At 38.8% G+C, this 21,851-nt stretch overlaps 1 protein-coding gene across 3 annotated transcripts in view; it reads left to right on the forward strand.

Annotated features, from left to right (window-relative positions):
- Positions 1-21,851, forward strand: part of Nyap2 (neuronal tyrosine-phosphorylated phosphoinositide-3-kinase adaptor 2) — a 280,606-nt gene that overhangs the window by 91,620 nt on the left and 167,135 nt on the right. For 2 of the 3 annotated variants that reach the window (XM_036172982.1, XM_036172984.1), the window contains one exon: positions 20,673-20,974. In XM_036172982.1, the coding sequence (XP_036028875.1) occupies positions 20,673-20,974 (302 nt within the window). Of the gene's footprint in view, positions 1-20,672; positions 21,071-21,851 lie in introns of all 3 variants that reach the window. The other variant, XM_036172983.1, reaches the window with a different exon arrangement.

Consider the following 21,851-nt stretch of genomic DNA (forward strand, 5'->3'; position numbering starts at 1 on the left):
GCCACTATAACTTGAGGTAAATAGGAAGTACTGCATTCTTTGACTTTGAAAATGACTTACAGTGGCAAGAATGAATCATTTGCCTTGATGCAATTAATCACATCCAGCCTTCTCAACTGAGCAGATTCAGTCACTCAAGCAGTGCTCTGAAGTGACCACTGGCCCTGAAAGATTTACCCTCTTGTTCTAAATAACCATTCACTTTAGCTGCATGGCAGATCTCCTGTTTTATTGAGAAAGGTTACCAGGTATCCAGGTATGTAATTATATTCCTTCTAGAAAATTATTTTTAGAGTTTGAGGAGTATTTGGAAGAACTGGCTTGCAAACAGCTGTTCCATATATGTTTGATGTGCCAAGATAGAATGTAGTGTTTTCATAGTATTTTCTGAACTTAGTGGCATTGTTTTGGGGAATGGTACTGTTAGTGATGTTTGGGGATTGGGGTAATGTTGTGAGTGGTGGAATACATTGGTGCCTATCTGCAAAGTTTGTGTGCCCAACTCAGTAGTATTTTCATCTTTAACTTGTGGAAGATTTCACTTTTTATTTCCTTGGACTTCTCAAAAATGTGATATATAAGAAAAGAGAAGACTCTAACTATTTATGTATTTTTTCCATTATATTCATAGTACAAAAAGAAATAATATTAAGTAAAATTTATACAATTAATTGTATGTATATAAATTTGACTAATATATTAAAAACAGTATGTTTGAATACCATACTGAATGAAATTAGTATAGTTTATATAGCTTCATTCTTGCAAAACTTTGCATATAGGCATAATTTAGTAATTAATGACTAAATATTAACAGGTCAGTTAGTTATGCTGTTTCAACCAGCTTTCTCATGAAATGTTTCCCAACATTTGTAAGGGAAAAAATACCAGCTCTTTCCCAGCTTTAATAGTGTTTATTTTAGTTGGGTGCAGGTGGCATTCCAGTAATTGCAGAACTGGGAAACTGAGGCAAGAGATTTACTTGAGGCCAGAAGTTATAGACCAGGTTTGGTAATATCTCAAAAACATAACAAACAAATGAAAACAACATCAAAAATATCGACTTGAGGATCCAAAATTTAATATTTTGGAATTAAATGATTCAGGGGGCAATCTGTTTTATTTACAAGTCTGGAAGCTTAGGAAGGAGAAGTATTTATAGAATAGCTATCTATCCTGGGAGAGTCTGTACCCCATAGGTGGAAGAATACATTCTGTGTCCCAAGGAGAATAGTTGAAAAATGGGAAGATATCTTGCAAGAGAAGAATGTATTACTAATTCATTCCCCCATCTAAAGGAAGAATCCATGTTTTTCTCTTTCTTGCTCCTGTTTCCTTTACAATAGCAATCTTAATCATCCCATTTCTAAACTTTTGGGAGAGATTATTCTTTCCACCATTGCTGAATGATAATGGCATAGTATGCTATCTAGCATAGGTAACCCTAAATTAAAGTACCTAACCTGGTATGTGGTCACCCGCCAAGTGTTGTATCTTTCATGGGCACCAATAGAGACTGGAAATGAACACAAGTAACCCAGACTCAGAAAGACAAACATGGTATGTATCCACTCATAAGTGGATACTAGATGTAAAGCAAAGGATAACCTGACTGCAACTCACAACTCCAGGGAGGCTACCTAGTAAAGAGGACCCTAAGAAAGACACAGGGATTGCCCAGCAGCAGAGAGATGGATGAGATCCACATGAGCAAACTGGGTGTGTGTGGGGGTGTGGGCAATGGAGGGCAAGGGTGTGGTGGGGAGAGATTAGGGGAGCAGGAGGTTCCAGCTGGATCAGGAACAATGTGAGAGAACAAGGGAAGAGATGCCATGATAAATGAAGACCCCATGGGAATAGAAAGAAGCAGATTGCTAGAGAGGTCCCTAGAAATCCACAAAGATGACTCCACTATAGACTACTGGCAGTGGTCGAGAGAGTGCCTGAGCTGATCTACTCTGGTGATCGAATGACCAAATACCCTAACATTCATGATAGAACTCTCATCCAGTGACTGATGGAAGCAGATGCAGAGATCCACAGCCAGACCTCAGGTGGAACTCCAAGAGTCCAATCGGCAAGGGAGAGGAGGGATTATATGAGCAAGAGATATTGAGACCATGGGTAGAAAAAGCACAGGGACAAATAGCCAATCTAGTGGAAACACATGAACTGTGAACCAATAGCTTAGGAGCTCCCATGGAACTGGATCAGGCCCTCTGGATAAGTGAGACAGTTGATTAGCTTGAACTATTTAGGAGACCCACAGGCAGTGGAACTGGGAACTGTCCTTGGTGCATGAGCTGGCTTTTTGGAACCTAGGACCTGTGATGAGACACTTTGCTCAGCCTTGGTGTCTGGAAGTGGGGACTGGACCTGCCTCAACTGCATCTACCAGGCTTGGTTGACTCCCCAGGGGAGACCTTGCCTTGGAGGAAGTGGGAATGGGGTGTGGATTGGGGAAAAAGGCTGGATGGTGGGAGGAGGGAAGACAGGGGAATCCATGGCTGATACATAAAATTAAATTAATTATAAAATAAAAAATATTAAAAACAACAACAACAACAGCAACAAAAGTTTTAATTAAGTGTCCTTTGAGTCTGAGTCTAAGGAATGTTCTATTTCAGAGGTATCCAATCTTTTGGCTTCTTTAGACTATTTTTTCCATGACAAGATTTCTCTGTGTAGCTTTGGAGTCTGTCCTGGAACTCGCTCTGTAGACCTGGCTGGCCTTGAACTCACAGAGATCCGCCTGCCTCTGCCTCCCGAGTACTGGGATTAAAGGCGTACACCACCACCGTCCGGCTACTAGACCATTTTTATACAGAGAAAAATTGGCTGATCTTGACCTCTGCAGCTGACACAACTGTGCACATTCCATGATACTGGAGTACACAAAATAAGCATATTAGGAAGACTTCCAGGCAGTGGCAATGGCAATTGACTGTAAAATATTAGCAGCACACAGAAAGACAAATTTTACAGCATTGGAGGAACACAGAGAAGATGGAAATTCCAAATGAGTAGCAAGGATGAGTTGACAAAGAGAGGAAGTGAGTTCAAAAGACATGCATTGGGAGTCATTCATGCAGATGCTTGAAACTGAAGTTTCGGAGAGAGTCAAGTTTTGGTGATCACAAAGTTCACCCTAGGACCACAGTGCTATCATTGATGTAGGGAGCAAACACTGTCCCTGTAGAGAAGGATTTTTTCAGAAATTGGGTTCCCACAGAGCATAATTATCTTAAATCTAACTATTTTCTTTTAGGTAAGATTACCAAGATAATTTCTTTTGGTCATTCCTTGTTAGATTCAGTCTCTATATTTCCAGATATGTGAAGGCTATTTAGGAGAAAACAGAAACAGTTATGCACAAATGACAATTATAAATATGAACGCAAACCTAAAAGCCTTTTTCAAAAGAATCATTTAGTTAATTGTCCTTCTTCAGCTGAACCACAATTCAGTAAATGAGAAATTCCATTTTCAATTAGATAGCCATAAATTCATATTTTCCCTGGTCCTCTTCGATGTCCATAGGAAAGTTTTATTTTAATAAGATAGATCTTAAATTTATATTTGTTCTTCACTATACTGTAAAGCCTGGGGGTGTTGTATCTTTCTCTATTGTTTAGCATTGGCTTGTTGTACTCTAGTAAGTAACATATAACAGATGATAAATATAAAGAGGACAACTAAGAAAGTGTATCCATTATAATGGGGAATTGTTTTCTTTTATTTTTAGAAGCATCATGGGCATTAAAACTGTGGCTAATATGTTGTGATAATAGCTTTTAATTTGCTATGCATAAAGATGTATAGGGCAAGACGAGGTTTAATCAAAGGCAAGTTTTAACTTCAGACCTTGGAGCACCTAGGGTCTACCACATAAAGAAGATAATCTAAGTGCTTTCATTGACACAAGAGCATTAGATTCAATTATTTTTTGTCTAAAGGAAACTAATCATGGAGAGTGCATTGTTCCCGGAAAACCATTCCAGGAAAGCAGGCCGCCAGACTTCTGGCCCCTGAGTAGGCAGTCTATGACATCTATATTTCAGGCTATTCCATTACTCCATTTGGGAGCATTAAGCAGATGTGAACCTGATGTGCATGATGATGGGTCATTGGTCCATTTACAGGAACTAAACATCCAAGAATAAATATTTGACTCTTAAAGCAGTATCTCTTGTCATTCATATTTACATGTCACTGATTATAAGGGTGAAGTTGGAGATTTTGTTTTTATAGTTACCTGAATAACTTTTTAATGGACTCCAAAAGTGCCAGGAAATATGTTTCTCAACCCAGGTGTTTACCATGGTAATGTACACAATAAAAATATTTGCAAAATATATTTTGTTCTTAAATAGGAAAAATGCTTCATGACTAGAGTCTGACCATTTACATTTTCATTTGAATTCCACAAATATTCTGAGGGCCACTGGGTAGGATATTACTACCCCTGTTGGATAAATGAATGAATCTGTTTGGAAATGAATGGAAATGAATTTATTAATTATCACACATAGTTCAGAAACAGAATTAGAAAACAAAACACATGTTGGAGAAGGGGGTATGGTACCGTAACGTGTGTGTGTGTGTGTGTGTGTGTGTGTGTGTGTGTGTGTGTGTGTGATCAATAGCCTGTCTTCTTCAGACACATAGATTACAGATGATTTGCTTGCTTTTTTTCGTTTTGAAGATTCTTCTTGGAAAGAGAGTGGCTTTACTATTCTCTCTAGAAGCTGGGGATTTCGGGATGACTTACAATTCTCAGTATTTTCCCCTGCTGCTTACCTTCCAAGCTATGTTTCCATTTTACAATATTTCAGCTTGTTATATTTATTCTATTGAAGATACATTTTAGACAATTGAAACCCTAGATATGTTTGGGAACTAGTCATAATAATTATAGACTCTTTTGAATAGGGGTATGAATTTCATTTAAATGCCTGAACATGTAAAAGCTCCTTTTTATGTTACAGAAGTATGTCGGATATATAATAGATAAAGGGGTGCATTTGATCCTCTTCCTACAGAATTCTAGAATGTTAAGTCTGCATAGGGTAGCTATAATAAAACAGAAAGTGACAATACATAAGATGTTCCAACTAGAAGAAAGAAGTTAATTGATAGAAGATTCAGAGGTAGGGAGGAATTCAACCTAAGCTTTGATGAATCAGAGATACCTTTTTTAAAAAAGTTGAGATATAGTCTGAAGAAGATAAGACCTCAGGGCAGTGGGATTATGAAAATAAAATGTAAAAAATGCTAAGCTGAGTCACTCAAAGCCGGAGTTGCCTTACAGAGGAGACACGCAGTCTTGAGTGTAAGCCCAAAGACACTAAAGAAAGAGGATGATTTCATTCTCTTTATTTCTTAGGGGTATTTTCCCATTGCTGGCAGAAACTGAGAGAATCCATATTAGTGAGAGTCCATATGATGGTTAATATTGTTTGTCAGCTTGACACAGTCTAGAATTCCTGAGGACACTAGCCACTGGGCACTTTTGTGAAGGATTAATTGAGATTAATTGAGATGAGAAGACTTACCCTAATGTGGGAAGTAGATGCCATTCCCTGGGTTGTGGCCCTCAACTGAATGAAAAGGAAAAACCAAGCTAAGCCCAAGATTTCATCACTGTCTGCTTCCTGACTGTGGATACAATGTGCAGAACTGTGTCTTGCCCCTGCAGCCATACATTCCCTACTATGATGAATGATATGCTTTTGAACTATGAGATAAAATAAGCTCCCATTTCCTTAAGTTGCAGCCTGTCATGTATTTGGTCACAGCAATGAGAAAAGTAACCAATACATTGTACACAGGCAGATACTAATACAAAGCCTTGGAGGCAGCTTGGACAACAGACAACATGTGTGGATGCTTGATAGAAGACTAAGGAATTAAATGGTGATGATGATGATATAGTTAAAATATAGGTGTTACATTGTTGGAATTGAACAAGAACTTGGACGTTCTTAGTCTCCATGCATGAGAGCATCATGGTGCTGCAGAAGACAGTTTCAATAGACGTAATAGGGGGTGGAATGATGAAAAGCACCAAAACATACCACTTTCTCAGTGAAATAGATTTTGAAGTGCTTATACTTTGAATTAATGAAGCCAGGACTCTTCAGTCTTTCAGTCATCACAAGGTGTGTGCATTTGGATCTATAACAATACCTGAACTGTAAGCAAGGGGAGCTTTAACTTAACAATGACAGTTTAGGAAGACACTGGATTGTTTTTATGAAATTGGTACATTTTTAGTCCTCAACAGTTCATTTTTTCCAATCTTGATTTTTTGAATACATGTCCATAATTTTCTTACTTTGAGGCACATTTCCCCCTCCCAAACATAATTTGGTCTAAACTTTAAAGATATCTCTAAGCTCTGAGAAGTATATTTTGCAGTTTCACCATGCTCAAGTACATTAACTCTTCCAGTACTTTCTATATAGTCTCTAAGCTTTCACCTCCCAAAATTTAAAGTTCCCATTGAATTGCAAGGCACAATGGTCAGAAGAAGTGCATCCAACAAATGTTTGAGGAGGAGAGCCACCTTATGTTTGAGGCAGAGCTGACATTAAAGATTGCTTCATTCTAGTCCTATGATTTTATTTGGCAAATTATACCATTTCTCTGCTAGAAGGTCAATGAACGTCTGGCAGTATAATTGGGAGCTTTACAAATTCCAAGATAACTCATTTTTCTGGCTGTGAAATCTGAAGCCAGAAATAACTTTGGGTTATACCAATCATTTTTTGGCCAAGATTACAGAAAATCCAGATTCTGCAACATGGAGTAGTAGGCATTTTACTGTTTTTGCTCATAAAGCAATAATAACAACAATGATGATGATGATGATGGTGATGATGATGATAAAAAGTATGTATTTGTGGTGTGTGTCAAAATTTGTCTCATAAATGATTATCTAAGCCTGAAAAGTCACTAGATACATTTTGACTGGTGGTTACATGCTTTGTAAATAATGACTAGTGAAACTGTGTTGAAGATCATGACATCTGTGAATTTCATGATTTTTTTTTTTTTCAAATCCACCACATTGCTTTGTATGTTACCACTATCAGGAATGTGTATTCTTCCTCCAAGGATCTTGTACAAACTGCCTTGAGATTTGACTGCAAACATAACTGACTGTCATAAGCATACAACTTCATCTCCAGAGCATAAGTGTGTGGGCATAGCAAAGAGCAGACTCTTGTCTGCTGTTCTCAGAATGCCATGACTGTCAATTAAGATACTTTACAAAGCTAAAGGAGAATGAGATCCACTCTAGAGATTGGCTCAAAGAAGATTTGTTTAGAGCTTCTACTGTGTTATCTTAGGCATCTAAATTATCTATAAAAACCATGTGTCAGGCACATATTGATAATCTCCATTTCCAGATAAGGAAAGTAACACTGAAAAAAAAATTAATGTCCCTGAGGACACAGAGCCAGTCAGTAGCAGAGCTTGAATTTTAGGTGTGTGGAGTTTGCAAATTGGCCACTGGGATTTGGGAAATAGTCTTTGAAGATATGACTCTTGCAGATAGTAAAATAATGATTGGCTAAATCCTGCATGCCTCACAGAGTCATCACAGCTTCCTTTTAATGACAGTTTGCAATTGCCAGTGCCTAAGAATTGAAAACACCAATGGTTCTGAAAATAGCTAGTATTTTCTTGGAGGACACAAGTCCCCTTTGCTTCTGATATTGTGTCCCCCTGCCTATTTGCTGAAATAATCCCCACAGGAGGCTTGATGATCAGTGGAGGAGATCAACTAAGGAGTTGATAAAGTAGGGTTGTGTGCTGACATTTAAGACCCAGAGAACTTGGGAAATGGTACAAGGGTAGTTGGATTATTTCTGACTCCAGGCAGGAGAAGCAGAATCCTCGGACAGAAACAGTGAATAGGCATGGAGTTTATGGAGAGGCCTTGATAAAACCTGTCTGGTGATGCAAAGTTTCCTCAAAGAAACTGCATTGGGACAAAATCCTACACATAATTTAGCCAAAGGGAACATCAGAGAGGCCTGTGAAACTGCTGGCTGAGGTTATAACTGACCTGACCATTTGTGTTTTAGGCTCAACACTTTTGACAGCTGGTTGAGCCTGGGTGTTCTTTCTATGACCGTCTGGAGCAGTGGTAGAGTTCTTAGAGTTAGAAGCTTCTTAGAGTCAAGATGGGGGAAAAGATGGCTTATCTACAGAAGACCCAGGTCTTAAAAGGCCTCAGATAAAACAGAAGAATGTGAAACTTTAGGCCAAAGAAACAGAAATGTTCTCCAGGGGTTCTTATTTAGAATGACATGAGCAAATTTGCATTTGCAAGCGTGAGTCTGGCATCACTGATGTGGAAGATCAGCTAAGAGGCAATGACATTAATTTTGCCCAGAAATGATGATAGCTGTAAGCCCAAAGCAGGTCAAGAGGGATGAGGAGGAAGAGATTTGCTGAGATCTGCATTTAAGTCACTGGTTCTGATAACAGATGAACAATGCATGAGCATTCAAAGATTCTCTCTCTCTCTCTCTGTCTCTCTCCCATCTTACTGAAGAAAATGAAAAATGAAGGAAAATGATGAATTAAGAATATTGTTATGTAAAAACAACACATAGCTCATTGTTAAGACTCCTGTGAGTTGTTCTTAACTATTCCAAACTATGCACATACTCATTCATCCATTTAGTGTATATTTAATGATTGTCCATTTGAGCCAAGCTCTGTGCCAGCAATACTACAAGGCAACAAGGTCCTATGAAGTTCTGCCTGACTAGCTAGCCCTGTCACATTTTTCAAGCTCTCTTGATTCCATGTGTCAGCACCCAATGCCTTCATCTGACGACGTCTCATTCATGTTCTGCATGAGTTGGAAAGCCACTTCCTGTCATGGGATTTCCTGAATCCTCAGTGGTGGTTAAAGCAGAAAGGCTTTGTATGTACATGGTGCTTCCTCTAAAAACACGCTTGGCCACATGATGCTGAGTTCATGCTGATTTTATAGTCTATTATTTCCTGAGCTTATTGATCTTTGTTCAGCCAAAAGTAATGTGGATTTTTATTTACTTTAGTAAATAGAAAACAACTGAAATAAGTTCCCTAATGGAGATATCCCATCTGATTAAAAATTACAATCTAGAAAGTCTAACAAATCATTGTAGCCCTTTAAGTGTGTTTTAAATTATTCCATTCTGCAGAGGAAGTTCAAGGCCATTACATTAACATTCTCTTTCTAGTTTCTACTTCTAGAATGGGGAAAAAAGCTACATATGGCTAGCTAAGCTTATTTCTAGAAAGTTGGCAGGTTCTCAAACCATATTCAAAGTTTATGTTGATTTTCATGACACAAATAAAATAACATTTTTCAGAACTTCCTCATTTTGGGTTGAATTGTTGGAAAAGATCTCCCACGGTATAAACTTGTATAAACTACATTTAAACTGAGTCAGAATACCACAACTTATTTTCCATGTATCTTCTCTTCTTCAAGCCACAGCACTTTAAGGAGCATGGAGATCTTATTTGTGTATTGAAATAAGTAATGTTTTAATTTTAGATTCTAAAGTACCATAGGTAATTACATATGTTAATCTTAAAAGCACTTGTCATGTATTAAGTAAGTCTTAAAGACGATCAGTGGAATTTGCTCTCCCCTTAATAAGAACTGTATCACAGGCCTGCCTCTTTACAAATTCAGAATGAGTAAAAGGAAATTTCAGAGACTTACATAATATATGCATAGACTCTTAGTCTTCTTAGGGTACTAAGGACAAGAAAGGAAGGAGGGTAGAAAGGAAAGAAGAAAAGAAGGGAGGAAGGAAATGAAGAATGAAGGAAGGAACAAAGAAAGAAGAGAAAGGAGAGGAGGAAAGAAAACAGTGCCAGGATGGGGTGGCTTATAAACAGGTTTATTTTGTAAAATGCTGAAGGCTGGAAACCCAACATCATGCCTCTAGTAGATTCAGTGTTCACAAGGAGCTTCCTGGATCACAGAGAAGGCCTGCTTCCTGGTCCACAGGGGTGCTATCTCCTGGTTCACAAAGGTCCTGCTTCCTGGTTCACAGAGGTCCTGTTTCCTAGATCCCAGAGACATCCTACATTCTGGTCCACAGCAGTCCTACTTCCTGGTCCATAGAAGTCTTGGTCCACAGAGACCCTGATTCCTGGTCAACAGAGATCCTGCTTCTTAGTCCACAGAAAGCCCATGTATTACTATATGTTCACATGGCAGAAGCATTGAGGGACAGTCATTCAAGTTCTCTTTAATAAGGACATTAATCTCATGTGAGAGATTATCCTGGCTTAATTATCTTCCATTTATCATTTCCAAATGCCCTCAGTTTGAAGGTTAGCATCATATTATGAATTTTGGCAGATTGAGATTGGGCACAGCATTCATTCTATATCACCTATATCAGTCACCTTGGAAGGTACCTTATAATTGCCTTGTGCCATTTAAATTTATTGTAACAATCTTGAAAAGTATTTTACCATTATATAAATACTAATAGTTGAGAGTTGAAAAATACACACCTCTTACCTAAATTTAAGTAATTATTAAATAGACAGCTAATTGCATGTTTCTTTTTCTTTCTAAGGTACAATTTTTTTTTTGGATGTAGTTGAAATTTAATGTGTGATAATGTTAAATTTAACTCCTGGAGTATTGGAAATAGTTTTCTATCTTTGTGACAATTTTTCTGTTTTGTTTTTTTCCCTTTGATTTATCTTATCATATCTGTAATAGTTTATTACAAAGTGAGTAAAAGATTATACAAAAACCAAATTTTAACACCTGACTTAAGCATCCAAGAAGCATCAACAAACAGCCAACCAGACACAGGAAATTGATGTCTGGAAAAGAACCTAGCAGAGTGAAGATATTAGAAGTAAACAAGCAGAAAACAGATATCATAGAGGATATGAAGTGCTGAAAATGAATGTTTGAGCCTAAGGCAAGAAAGCCACGGATTATGGCTTTGAATGAGCAAGTGGGGCTCAGGGAAGATGTTATGGGTAATGGTGAGTGAGTAATTTGGAAGAAAATATGAACACAGTTTAATTTTATAGGAGCCAAGTGGAAACATCAAAGTAGACTGTATGATTTAAAAAATATATACAAGGCAAATGTATCAGGCAGTTAATTATTTCTATGCATAGTGTTAAAATAACAAGAATGCTTCTGGATAATACATTAGCAGACTGTTTGGTTTTTCTGCTTCTTTTCATTCTTGCCCTTTCATGACACCAGTTGCCTTTTCTGTCAAGTTATCAGCCTTTCCTTAGTGACAAGTCTCTGGAGAATATCATCATCATTCAGTTAGGAATTTTTGTAACATAGGTGTTATAAAACTTCAACATGATTGCTCCAACACAATAAAATTTAGCAGTTGACATATCTGAAGAATCTTGGGTTTAATCTAGCTTCCAGCATAGCTAGATCCAGGGTCTGTAGAGTGCTGTAACACGGGATCCTGCTAATTCCCTCCCATATTCAAAGAGAAGGCTCTAACTTCCAACACAGTGATTGGGGTTCACCATGATTTGCCCAAGATAAGCATTTGACAATTCCTAGAGCAGTCATGGTGTCTAGAAGCTCTACTAGCAACCTGATCTAAGGGGGAAACACTAATCTTCTAAATAAATGGCATATGTTAACTCTAGAAGCCCTCCACTTGGCTATTTCTTAGGTAGACTTCCCTATGTTGTTTGTTTTCCCTTCATTGAGCAATGATTTACTAGTGTGATATCTAACTGTGGTTGTAGACTTTGTGAGATCTGGGATCACCTAGGAGGTAGCTTCTGGGCGTGCCTTTGGTCTTGTCCACATTATATTGACTGTGGTGGGAAGACTCACTCACTGTAGGTCTTGCCATTCCCTGTGGTGTTCCTGAATGAGCATTCATTTTTCTCTGCTTCCTGATTACAGATAAGAGCTTCAATCTCATACTCCCTTAACTCCTCCAGGATTATGGACCATTCTTTGAGTTATGAGACAGAATAAACCCTTTCTCCCTGAAGTTCCTTTCCTCACAATCATATCTTGGCAACAGGAAAAGAGACTAAACATCTAGTTACTGCAGCCATGAATGAGAAGAGTTTTTCACAAAGGTATAAATGAGTGACTGGGAACAGCCCCCCATGCTCACCAGTCCTGACTGGCCACACTGACTGTGCAAATATGAGTTTTTACAATTATCAGTTGTCAGACATTGAGGCAGACATATAATCATTCCTGGTTTTGTCAGACTTTGGTTTAGGCATTACCAATCATGACTCTTTCCATTCCCAATATTCCTAAACATGGACCAGTGTAGTTGTGGATCAGGCTGGAAGAGGCTCAGTTCTCTCAATCAGGTGTCTCCTGTTTGAGGGGGATGGGCAGTGTCTCAGAAGAAAGCAGGAGTCAGTCTTTACACTTATGCATACATGGGGAAGGCAAGAGGAAGAATTCCTCAAATATAGACCCTCTAGGCATTCTTTTCCTGAATGAAGTCAGAGGGTTGGTACCTTAGCATTTGTGATTCATTCACAGTGAAATTGCAAATATGGAAAAACCCATTGTGAACTAGGAAAGTGATCAACTTGCCCACCAGGCAAACTTGTGTCTTACAGAGTTGTTGCTTCTTTTCCTTCAAATATGTTCATATACTTTATGGCTGGAAGTGTCCTAGCACTGTTACCAGATACACACATAGAAAAGAATGCCCCAGTGCCTCAGGTGTTAGATTCAAAATCAGTATCAGAAATGGATTTCTAAGCCTAGCTCTACAGAATTACTGAGGAAAGCATCTCCTAAAGTAAGCAAACACCTAACTATCCCTTCTGCTTGCTTACTCGTTTTCTAGGCAGACTTAATGTACACAGAGTCTAGGATTCATTTTCTTTTCATTTCTTTTTTCTCCAGGTGTTACTAAAACAGTCTTTTTTCCCCCCAAAATACTGGTAATTTTGCTTCAAAATTATTTTACACAGAAGCCATACCTTTGTCACTTTTAAAGCTGACACGTGATCTCAGGAACTCACCTTTCCCAAGAGTTTGTTTCTCTCTGAAAATCAGCCTTTCGCAAACATAGTTGTCAGGATAGGCAGGTAGATGAGCATCTCGGTGATCTGTGTATCAGAACATCTTTAAAGCTTTTGTTTCTCAAGTTTCTTTTTCAATCCTGTCAACAAGTGCTTGGAGAAAAAGAAGCTAGCATTTGAAAATGTTCTGCAAAGAAGGGCTCTATTTACCTAGACCGTCTTGCTACTTGCAGTCAAATATAAGATTTTGTTTTGATTTTCTTTGCATGATAGATTTTTTTGTTTTGGTTTGGTTTTGGTTTTTTTTTTTTTTTTTTGAGGTTCTGTGGTACCATATGCCACACTTTACACATGTGGATTCACCACAAGTGATGATCTTATTAAGAAAATTCAGTAGGACAGGGCTTAAAAGAAAGTACTTTAAAGCTAAAATGATAGACTATGGACCACATACCAAATTTACGCCACACATACTTCATAGGTGCACTCAGGCAGAGGTGATAAGAACAAATACTAGTATTTAATAAATTTTAAGAAGTGACTGTAAAATTTCAAGACCTAAAGACATTCAGTTACTGAATGAGATACCTCAGGGTACATAATGAATACACACACATAATATATGTGTGTGTGTATTTATGTATATCTGTATATTGCTCAAATGTCCAGGCCTGTCAATCAGCCAATAGCTCCTTCATTCTGTGTGTTAGTTACTTATCATATTATTGGAAGAAAATACTTGGCAACTTAAGGAAGTAAGGGTTAATTTTGGCTCATAATTCCAGGGTACAGTGCATGATGGAGAGGAAGTCATGGTCATGGTGGCAGTAGCATGGGACAGCTGGTCGCATTGTGTCTCTGATTAGGGAGCTGTGGTGATATTGTGTCCCCCAATAGATTCTGCACCCTAATAAACTTATCTGGGGCCAGAGAACAGAGCAGCCACTAGAGAGACATAGAAGCCAGAAAATGGTGGCACACACATCTTTAATCCTATTACTTGGGAGTCAGAGATGATTCAGATCTCTGTGAGTTCAAGTCCACACTGGAAACAGCTAGGCATGGTGACATACACCTCTAATCCCAGGAAGTGATGACAGGAAGCAAAAAAGTATATAAGGTGTTAGGACCAGGAACTATTGTCTTTTAAGCTTTTAGGTTTTTTAGCAGTAGTTCAGCTGAGATCCATATAGATGAGGACTCAGAAGCTTCCAGTTTTAGGAAACAGTATCGGCGAGAAGCAGGCAAGGTGAGGTTAGCTGTGGCTTGTTCTGTTTCTGATTTTTCAGAATTCACCCCAACACTGGCTCCTGGAGTCATTAAATTTAATATGACCTTTTAAGATTTATCTTACAGGGAGCAGATATTTGAATGCTGTTGTCCAGTTCTGTCTCCTTTTTATTCATCTGGGAAGTCCAACCCAAGGAATGGTGTTGCCCACATGTTAGGGTGGGACTTCCCACCTCCATCAACATAGCCAAGAAATACTCCCTCATAGACATGCCCAGAGATTTATTTCCATGGTGATTATCAGTCCTGTCAAGTTGACAATTAAGATTAACTGTTATGGGGTAAAAGTTTAAAAGTATGTGACCAATTATTTCTGGAGAAATCCATTACCCTTCGTAAATAAAGCCACACTTTATTTTCCATGTTTCATAGTGGTCATACTGACTAAAGACAACTACTTGATCCTGCTGCCTTACTTCCACTGTGGGAGAAAAAAAAAACAGACTTGTTTAAATTCAAGATTATGAAACTTGTTTTTTATTTTTATAACATACAATGTGTCAGGCTTAGTCTATCTTGAGTGCTGAAGTCTTATTGCAAAGACTTTTTTCTTCAGCCCACGTAGCTTTCACTTGGAGCCAAGCAGTCCTACAGTAGAACTGATTCTTCACACTGCCAACATCATTTTTATGTTCAGTCTGAAACAGGGGAGTGACCTGTTTGCACAAGCATTTCTTCTTTCTGAGCCTTGCATCTGTTTTTAGGCTTTCTCCTTGTTGCTAGCTTGGTTTCTGAGTTTCATGGGTTGCAATAGCAATGGTGACACTGAGGTTCAGCAGATCTCTCAGAGGGTTTTCAGGTTCTTGAACAGAGTCATACAATTGCATCAGAAGTAGAAACAGGTTATTAGGAAAAAATACACTTCGGAAAAAGAAGAGGATCAGCGCACAGAACGTTTACTGGCTCTAATATTAATGCTGTACAAAATGACAGAGGTTTTATGTCACAGTGTGCAGACTTTGGGGCCCATCCATCTAGTGTGTGCCTTTCTGCACAAGCTCTGTTGCTTGTGGTTCTATATATGACTTCATGTGTCATATGTATCATTAGCACTTTAAATATCCACCCAAGGATATTATAATGAGGGCTGGAGCTCCTCCTTATTGGTAGAGTGCTGACTTTGCATAAACAAAGCCCTACATTTAACCCCTACAGCAAAAGTTAAATCGATCAAAGTCTTTATTTCTTTTTAATTTTTGTATAACAAGCTATAGGCCACCTTCAGACACTCTAGAGTGTCTCTGTGCTTCTGTCATTGGCCTGATTTAGTGGAGGCAGAGATGTCCCCAGCCTTTTTCTTTCCCAACTGTCTTTTTTTTGTAATATGCTAATTTTGTAAAGTTTTGTATAAAACATTCTGATCTGAAGAAGGTTTGACTTCACTACGTCATATATCAGGTCATGGTCCCCAAGGAAGCAGACACTGAGTTGTACTTCGGAGCCTGCCTGAGAGAGATGAAGGAGAGACAGGGGTGGTGAGAAAAACTCAGCCTTGGTACTGTTCTGTTATCTACAAAAGGAGAATGGGAAGGAGAGACAATTGGACAGCAAGATCCTGCGACTATGTTGTAGCCATGGGAACCCAGAGATGAAGATTTCCCCAGATGGGGCAGAGGCAAGCTCTCACACCTCACATGTCAGTGTGTTTTGAAGATTATAGCTGGATGCTAGAAGTTAGCTGCTGACCTCTAAGATTTTCTCTTGAAGCATGTCTGAGCTGTGCACATGCAAAACTGCCACATGTCATCCCCAAGATGAAGCTAAAGTGACCCCTCAGTGCATCACTGATTTCCATCTGACCCCTCCTAACAGGGAATCAAGAAGGATGCACTCAGTGCAATAAAGTATGGTCACAATCACTGCAGCTAGTATGGAGGCTGAAACTTAAAATCAGCAAACCCCTTGGGCATAGTCATTAATTAACTGGACCCTTGTGAACACATTTGCTGGCCTTGATGGTCACAAGATTAGCCTCTTTCATGAGAAGTTGGAACTTCTTGTGACGGCAACCTCCATGAACCAAGTTTCCTGTATGTGACATCTCAAAGTTACAAGTGAGAAAGGGAGTATCAAGAGATACCCCAAAGGGCTGGAGAGATGGTTCCGAGGTTAAAAGAAAAGGCTCACAACCAAAACTCTGAGAAATACCCAATACTATTTGTCACCTGTGTTTCTCTGCTTTGTTGAAAAAGCTATCCTCTCTGTATCTGATGCCCAAGGTTAGTAGTTTTGTCCACTATGAGGATGCTTCTTTTATTTATTTGTGTGCTATATATGTATGTGGACTCATCTGTGCCTGTATTTGTGAAGGCCAGATGTCAGTATCTAGTGTCCTTTTCTATCAATCTGCATCTTTCTTTCTTTCTTTCTTTCTTTCTTTCTTTCTTTCTTTCTTTCTTCCTTCCTTCCTTCCTTCCTTCCTTCCTTCCTTCCTTTCTTTTTCTTTCATTTACTCTTTTCTTTTTTTTGAGACAGAGTCTCTCGCTAATGCTGGACCTCACACTGACTGGCTCACTGTTGTAAAGGCTGGAAAGTCCAAGATCAAAGGGCTGCATATGGTGATGTCTTCCTGGTTTCATTATAGCTTGGTATAAGGAATCATGGGAAAAAAGAACATAAGATGTTAAAATGTAAAACTCCAGCCCATTTATAATCAGCATAACTCCTTCTATACAAATGGAAGCTTTCTGATGAAATACCTACTACTGGGCTCTACTTCCTAACACAGTTGAATTGGGATTGCATTTCTAACATGTATCTGTTTTTGAGAACACAATCAAGAACAAACTGGAAACACAAAGTAGAGCAGTGGTTATTTCCTCAACTGACTTTACCCCTCATTGCAAGTGTTCTCATCTCAACCACACACTACTATAGTTATCACACAAAGTATTTAATCTTCTACTTATACGAGGTGCATGCATACCCACATACTACAATATCACTTGCAGCATCTTCCAGTGGCAGAATATATCCCTTGTTGTAATTAGCAGAATGTAAAGAAAATATTACACACCACATATGAACAATGGTCTTAGGGGTCCCTGGGTTTTAGTCATGACCACTCTTTCTATGTCAGAAGAACATCATGACCAAATAGGAGCTGATCATAGAAGGAAGACAGACTGTGAACTAGAGCTACAGCTAATGAACCATTGCTACTTCATGATGCCCTAAATAGATCTGCCTGATAAGTCTGTGGCATTTTGATTTGCATTTATTTCTTTGGACTCTTTGTAACAGCTATTCTCAGTGATGGATACCTCCTCTTTGGGGTTCTGGGTTGACAACATTAGAAATAAATGGATGAAGATCTAAAGGCACAAACTTACAGATCATATTGACAGACACTGACACAGCAGATGTGATTCTACTGTTATCTTTAGGATGGGATATCTTGCAATTGGCATAATTTTAATAAAAACCCTTAGATATTCAGAAGATTCGGAAACTGATTATAGGCCTCATTCCATGATCTTCAGTGTGCTTTGGACTGAACACCCTTCTAAATCTCTTGCAATTAGCTGTGTCATCATCCTTACCGCTTGTCTTTAACCTTGACTCAAACAAAAGCCTATGCACATGTAGCTCACTCTTAGCTTCATGTTTTCATTATGTATTCACTGCCAGGTGGAAATAAACTTGCATCTTTATACCTGCTATTGTTTGAAGCACACATTGTATTTCACTTGGAAGAAGCGTTATTGTGCAAAGCAGCATTAACCAAAATTGTTTTGTGCTGATAAATAGATAATCCTGACACTGAGCAGCAGAGCTAATTATCTGTCTGGGAAAATGTGCAGGCTCTATTTAGGTCAAAGGTAACAGATAAATTGCTGATACAATTATTTCTAGTAACTGTCTCATAAATGCCTGTATGCATTAACACATGCATAGATCTCCCTAGGTGAGTATGTTCCTGGCAAAGAGGCAGCTGTCTAAATAAATCTTTAAAGCAGCTTCTGTTCAGTGATACAATGGAAATGAAGAAGAGACATGCAGATGAAAATAATTTAAGGCAAAGTTAGATTAAATCAAATATCTCATCTTCTGTGGGGAACATCAAAGACATGTCATTGCAGAGTGAAATCTTCCCAGATGCTTGAGACTCCTCTCCCCACCACTAAGCCCACTTTCCCAGAAATTCTTAATGATTTTTTTTCTCAAAACGATCTGAGAAAGCTTCTCATTTATGCCTTGATTGATGGTCTTGAAGCAAACATAGAAATTAAAATGCGTAGAATTAAACAGGATGCTTCCTGTACCTATATGAAAATCACTTAGTTGACATGCTGAGGCCACCTGAGTCTTGCAGGTCCATTGCCCTGCTTTATCGTTGCCATCACGTTACTAAACATTAACTCAAAATATTCAGCAAAAAAATGACAGAAATATTATTTATTTTGGAGTAGCAAATTGTTGTGAGTTAGTGTCAGAATCAAACTCTAAGGATCGTGTTGGGTCTTCTGGCTTTCCCTACAACATACATGTAATTCTCATAAGTCCCAAGTACATCAGTTCTCTACCTGTGAGTCACAACCCCTTGGGGTGGCAGATCAGATATTTATATTACGATTCATGACAGTAGCAAAACTATAGTTACAAAGTTGCAATGAAAACAATTTTATGGTGGGGTCACCACAACATGAAGAGCCATATTAAGGAGTCACAGCATTAGGAAGATTAAGAATCACCGCCCTAGTTGAAGATGGAAAACGTTTCATTTCCCATTATTGTTCCTATTTGAATTTGATTTTCAAAATTTATTTACTCGTTTATTCATTGATTTATTCATTTTTTACTTATTTATTGGTGTTTGAAATTGAACCTAGGAACTCATCTATGTAAGAGAAGTGCTCTACTATGGAGGCACATTCCCCAGCCTGAAAATTTAAAATTATAATGAATATCATAATGCTATGAAAGATATGATAAATAGAATTCAAATCTTACTTTGAATTGCACCATTTATGGAAATTAAGATAAAAATCAAGGTTTAATATTTCTAAATAAATCTATATACTAGAAAGGCAGACAAAGCAAGCTTACAAAATTCATACACTGAATTTCTTTTCACAGTTCACACATTTCAGTGAAATGCAAATATTTTATACGTGATTTTTCCTTTAGCTTTTCCTTTTAGTGAATGAGCTTGATAGACAGAGAAAGCTCTAGGAAAATCTCTCTTCTAAAAGTTCACATACATATTCATGATGTTTTCTTCATAAAGAGTCACCATTATGTACAGCACAGAAAGAGATCCCAAGAAGTCTTCCCTCTGTGACTAACTGAACTTCAAACTACATTTTTGTAAATCCTCATATTTTCCCATGTGAAACTTGAAAAATAGTAAATTTGGAAAGGTTTTACACCCTCAATACTTAGGAAGTAGAGTCATATCAGGATCGGGTCTTTTTATACTTCGTTAAATGCTCCTACTCCATGAAGTGGGGCTTGCTGCTTTTTGGTACTGCATTTTGAATATCATGGGATGCGGATGTTTCTAGAAAACAGAAGGACAGACAGTTCAGTCATCAGCTTTAAACGTGTTTCTTCTCCCCTTCTTCCAGCGTGCTTGTCTGCCTCTGTCTTCCTCAATAGAGTTGTCTTCCTGTCTGCCTTCTTAGCTTGTTCTCCTTTCTTCCTTCCTCCTTTCCCTTCTTCCCTCCCACACTCCCTTCCTCTCCTCTCTTTCCAGGTTTCATTCCTGGTCTTCTCCCTTCTCCCACTCTATCTTCCTTTTCCCCTCTCTCCTGTTCTCTCTCCGTTCCCACTGCCTTGTTGGTCCTCCCCAGCCTTTCCCTTTCCCATCTTCGTTCTCTCTTTCGAGTGCTTATTAACAGACTCTTTCCTGCTCTTACTTATGACATTTTTGTCAACGTGTGAAACAGGCAATTAGGGACGGTTTTTGAGAAAAAATGGCATCCAGTCACCTAACAGGAGCTGGTCCAGGGAATATAGTCCCCAAATGTTTGTCTACTTTTCAGGTCACGGGACAAGATTCACCTCTAAGTCCTTAAAAAAAAAAATGAGTGGTTGAAGATAAAGTCTGTTATGCAAGATTTTCTCCCTTAGGGTAATAGGTTCCTTGGGAAGTGAAGGTACCTGTAGACACGTACAACTTTCTGACTCGAATAAACATGTTTGGGTTTTAACTTTCAGAATTTGACTTAAAAGTATTGACTGCTTTCATACCAATGTAGACTGGTTTGAATGTCAACCCTTTGTGTACGTCTTCACCAGTGAGAATTTTCACCTCTCATGAACAGGCTGGTGGTATCTATGCTTTCAAGACTATCTTGGCTGCTTTTCTCCTCACAGGTGGTCTCTGCTTTCTCTTACAGCATAGGGGGAGAAGTAGGGCGAAGCCAGGACGCCAGCTACGCAGGCAAACACTTCCGCATGGGGTTCATGACGATGCCTGCTCCTCAGGACAGACTCCCGCATCCCTGCTCCAGTGGATTCACTGTGAGGTCTCAGTCCCTGCACTCCGTCGGGGGCACTGAGGATGAGAGTAGCTGTGGATCCCGGAGACAACCACCTCCCAAGCCCAAGCGTGACCCCAGCACCAAGCTTAGCACCTCATCGGAGACAGTCAACAGCACTGCAGCCAGTAAAAGTGGGAGACCTCTGGAGAGGGCCGAAGGTAAACCCACCGTGCCCACTTCCCTGTCATCTCCAAGGGCTTCAGCTTCTGGGAACCTGTTTCCTTCTGCTGGGTCCCAGGAAAGAAACATCAAGGGTAGGAGGCATTATGGTGTGTTGTCACATAACACCCAATCGTACTTAATATGCTCACCCAGAAAAGCCAGATAATACAGGTGATGTAGCTGGGTAGCAGAGTGCTTTCAGTAGCAAGTGCAAAGTCACAAGTTCAGCCCCAGTACAAAAACAACAAAAGTGGACAAGGTGATTTGTAAGCTTTACGGTCCTTTTAAGGCTTTGAATCATTCAAAAATTATGTTTGCCTAGAAGTGTATCTACTATTTATATTCTTTTACTTGTATTAATTTGCTATTTACATAACTAAAAGACACGTTACGTGATCGTTAGAAAATTTTCTGAGGAAGATTTTAGTGTGGGGAATATATGAAGAAAAATTTATGGTCATACCTTTCAGAAATGACCATTTTTTACATTATTTCCTTCCTTGCATATATGTATCAGTTAAGCCCTTCAGTCTCTGCTTCCTTTGTAAATCTTATTTCTTCCCTTCTTATTTTCCCCTCTCAGTTATGAGATACACAAATTAAGCATAGCTACTGTCGGTCTATGAATATATATTGGGTCACATTAGCCTAATATCTCACAAATCCATTACGTCTTCTAGAATAAAGAAGCTCATAGCTTACTTGGGCTTTTCCCAAAAGCCCCTCAGTCGAAGTGGAGCTGTAAGTGAGCTTTGACACAGCTATCCCAATTCACGCTGTTGTAACGAATTGCCATTGGTTGGCTGGTTTATGAAGAGTGGAAGTTCATTTCTCCAGCTCTGCTGAAATGCTCAGGAGCCAACATGATCTCTG

Source organism: Onychomys torridus, chromosome 23 (assembly GCF_903995425.1).
Source record: "Onychomys torridus chromosome 23, mOncTor1.1, whole genome shotgun sequence".
NCBI classification, from domain to species: domain Eukaryota; kingdom Metazoa; phylum Chordata; class Mammalia; order Rodentia; family Cricetidae; genus Onychomys; species Onychomys torridus.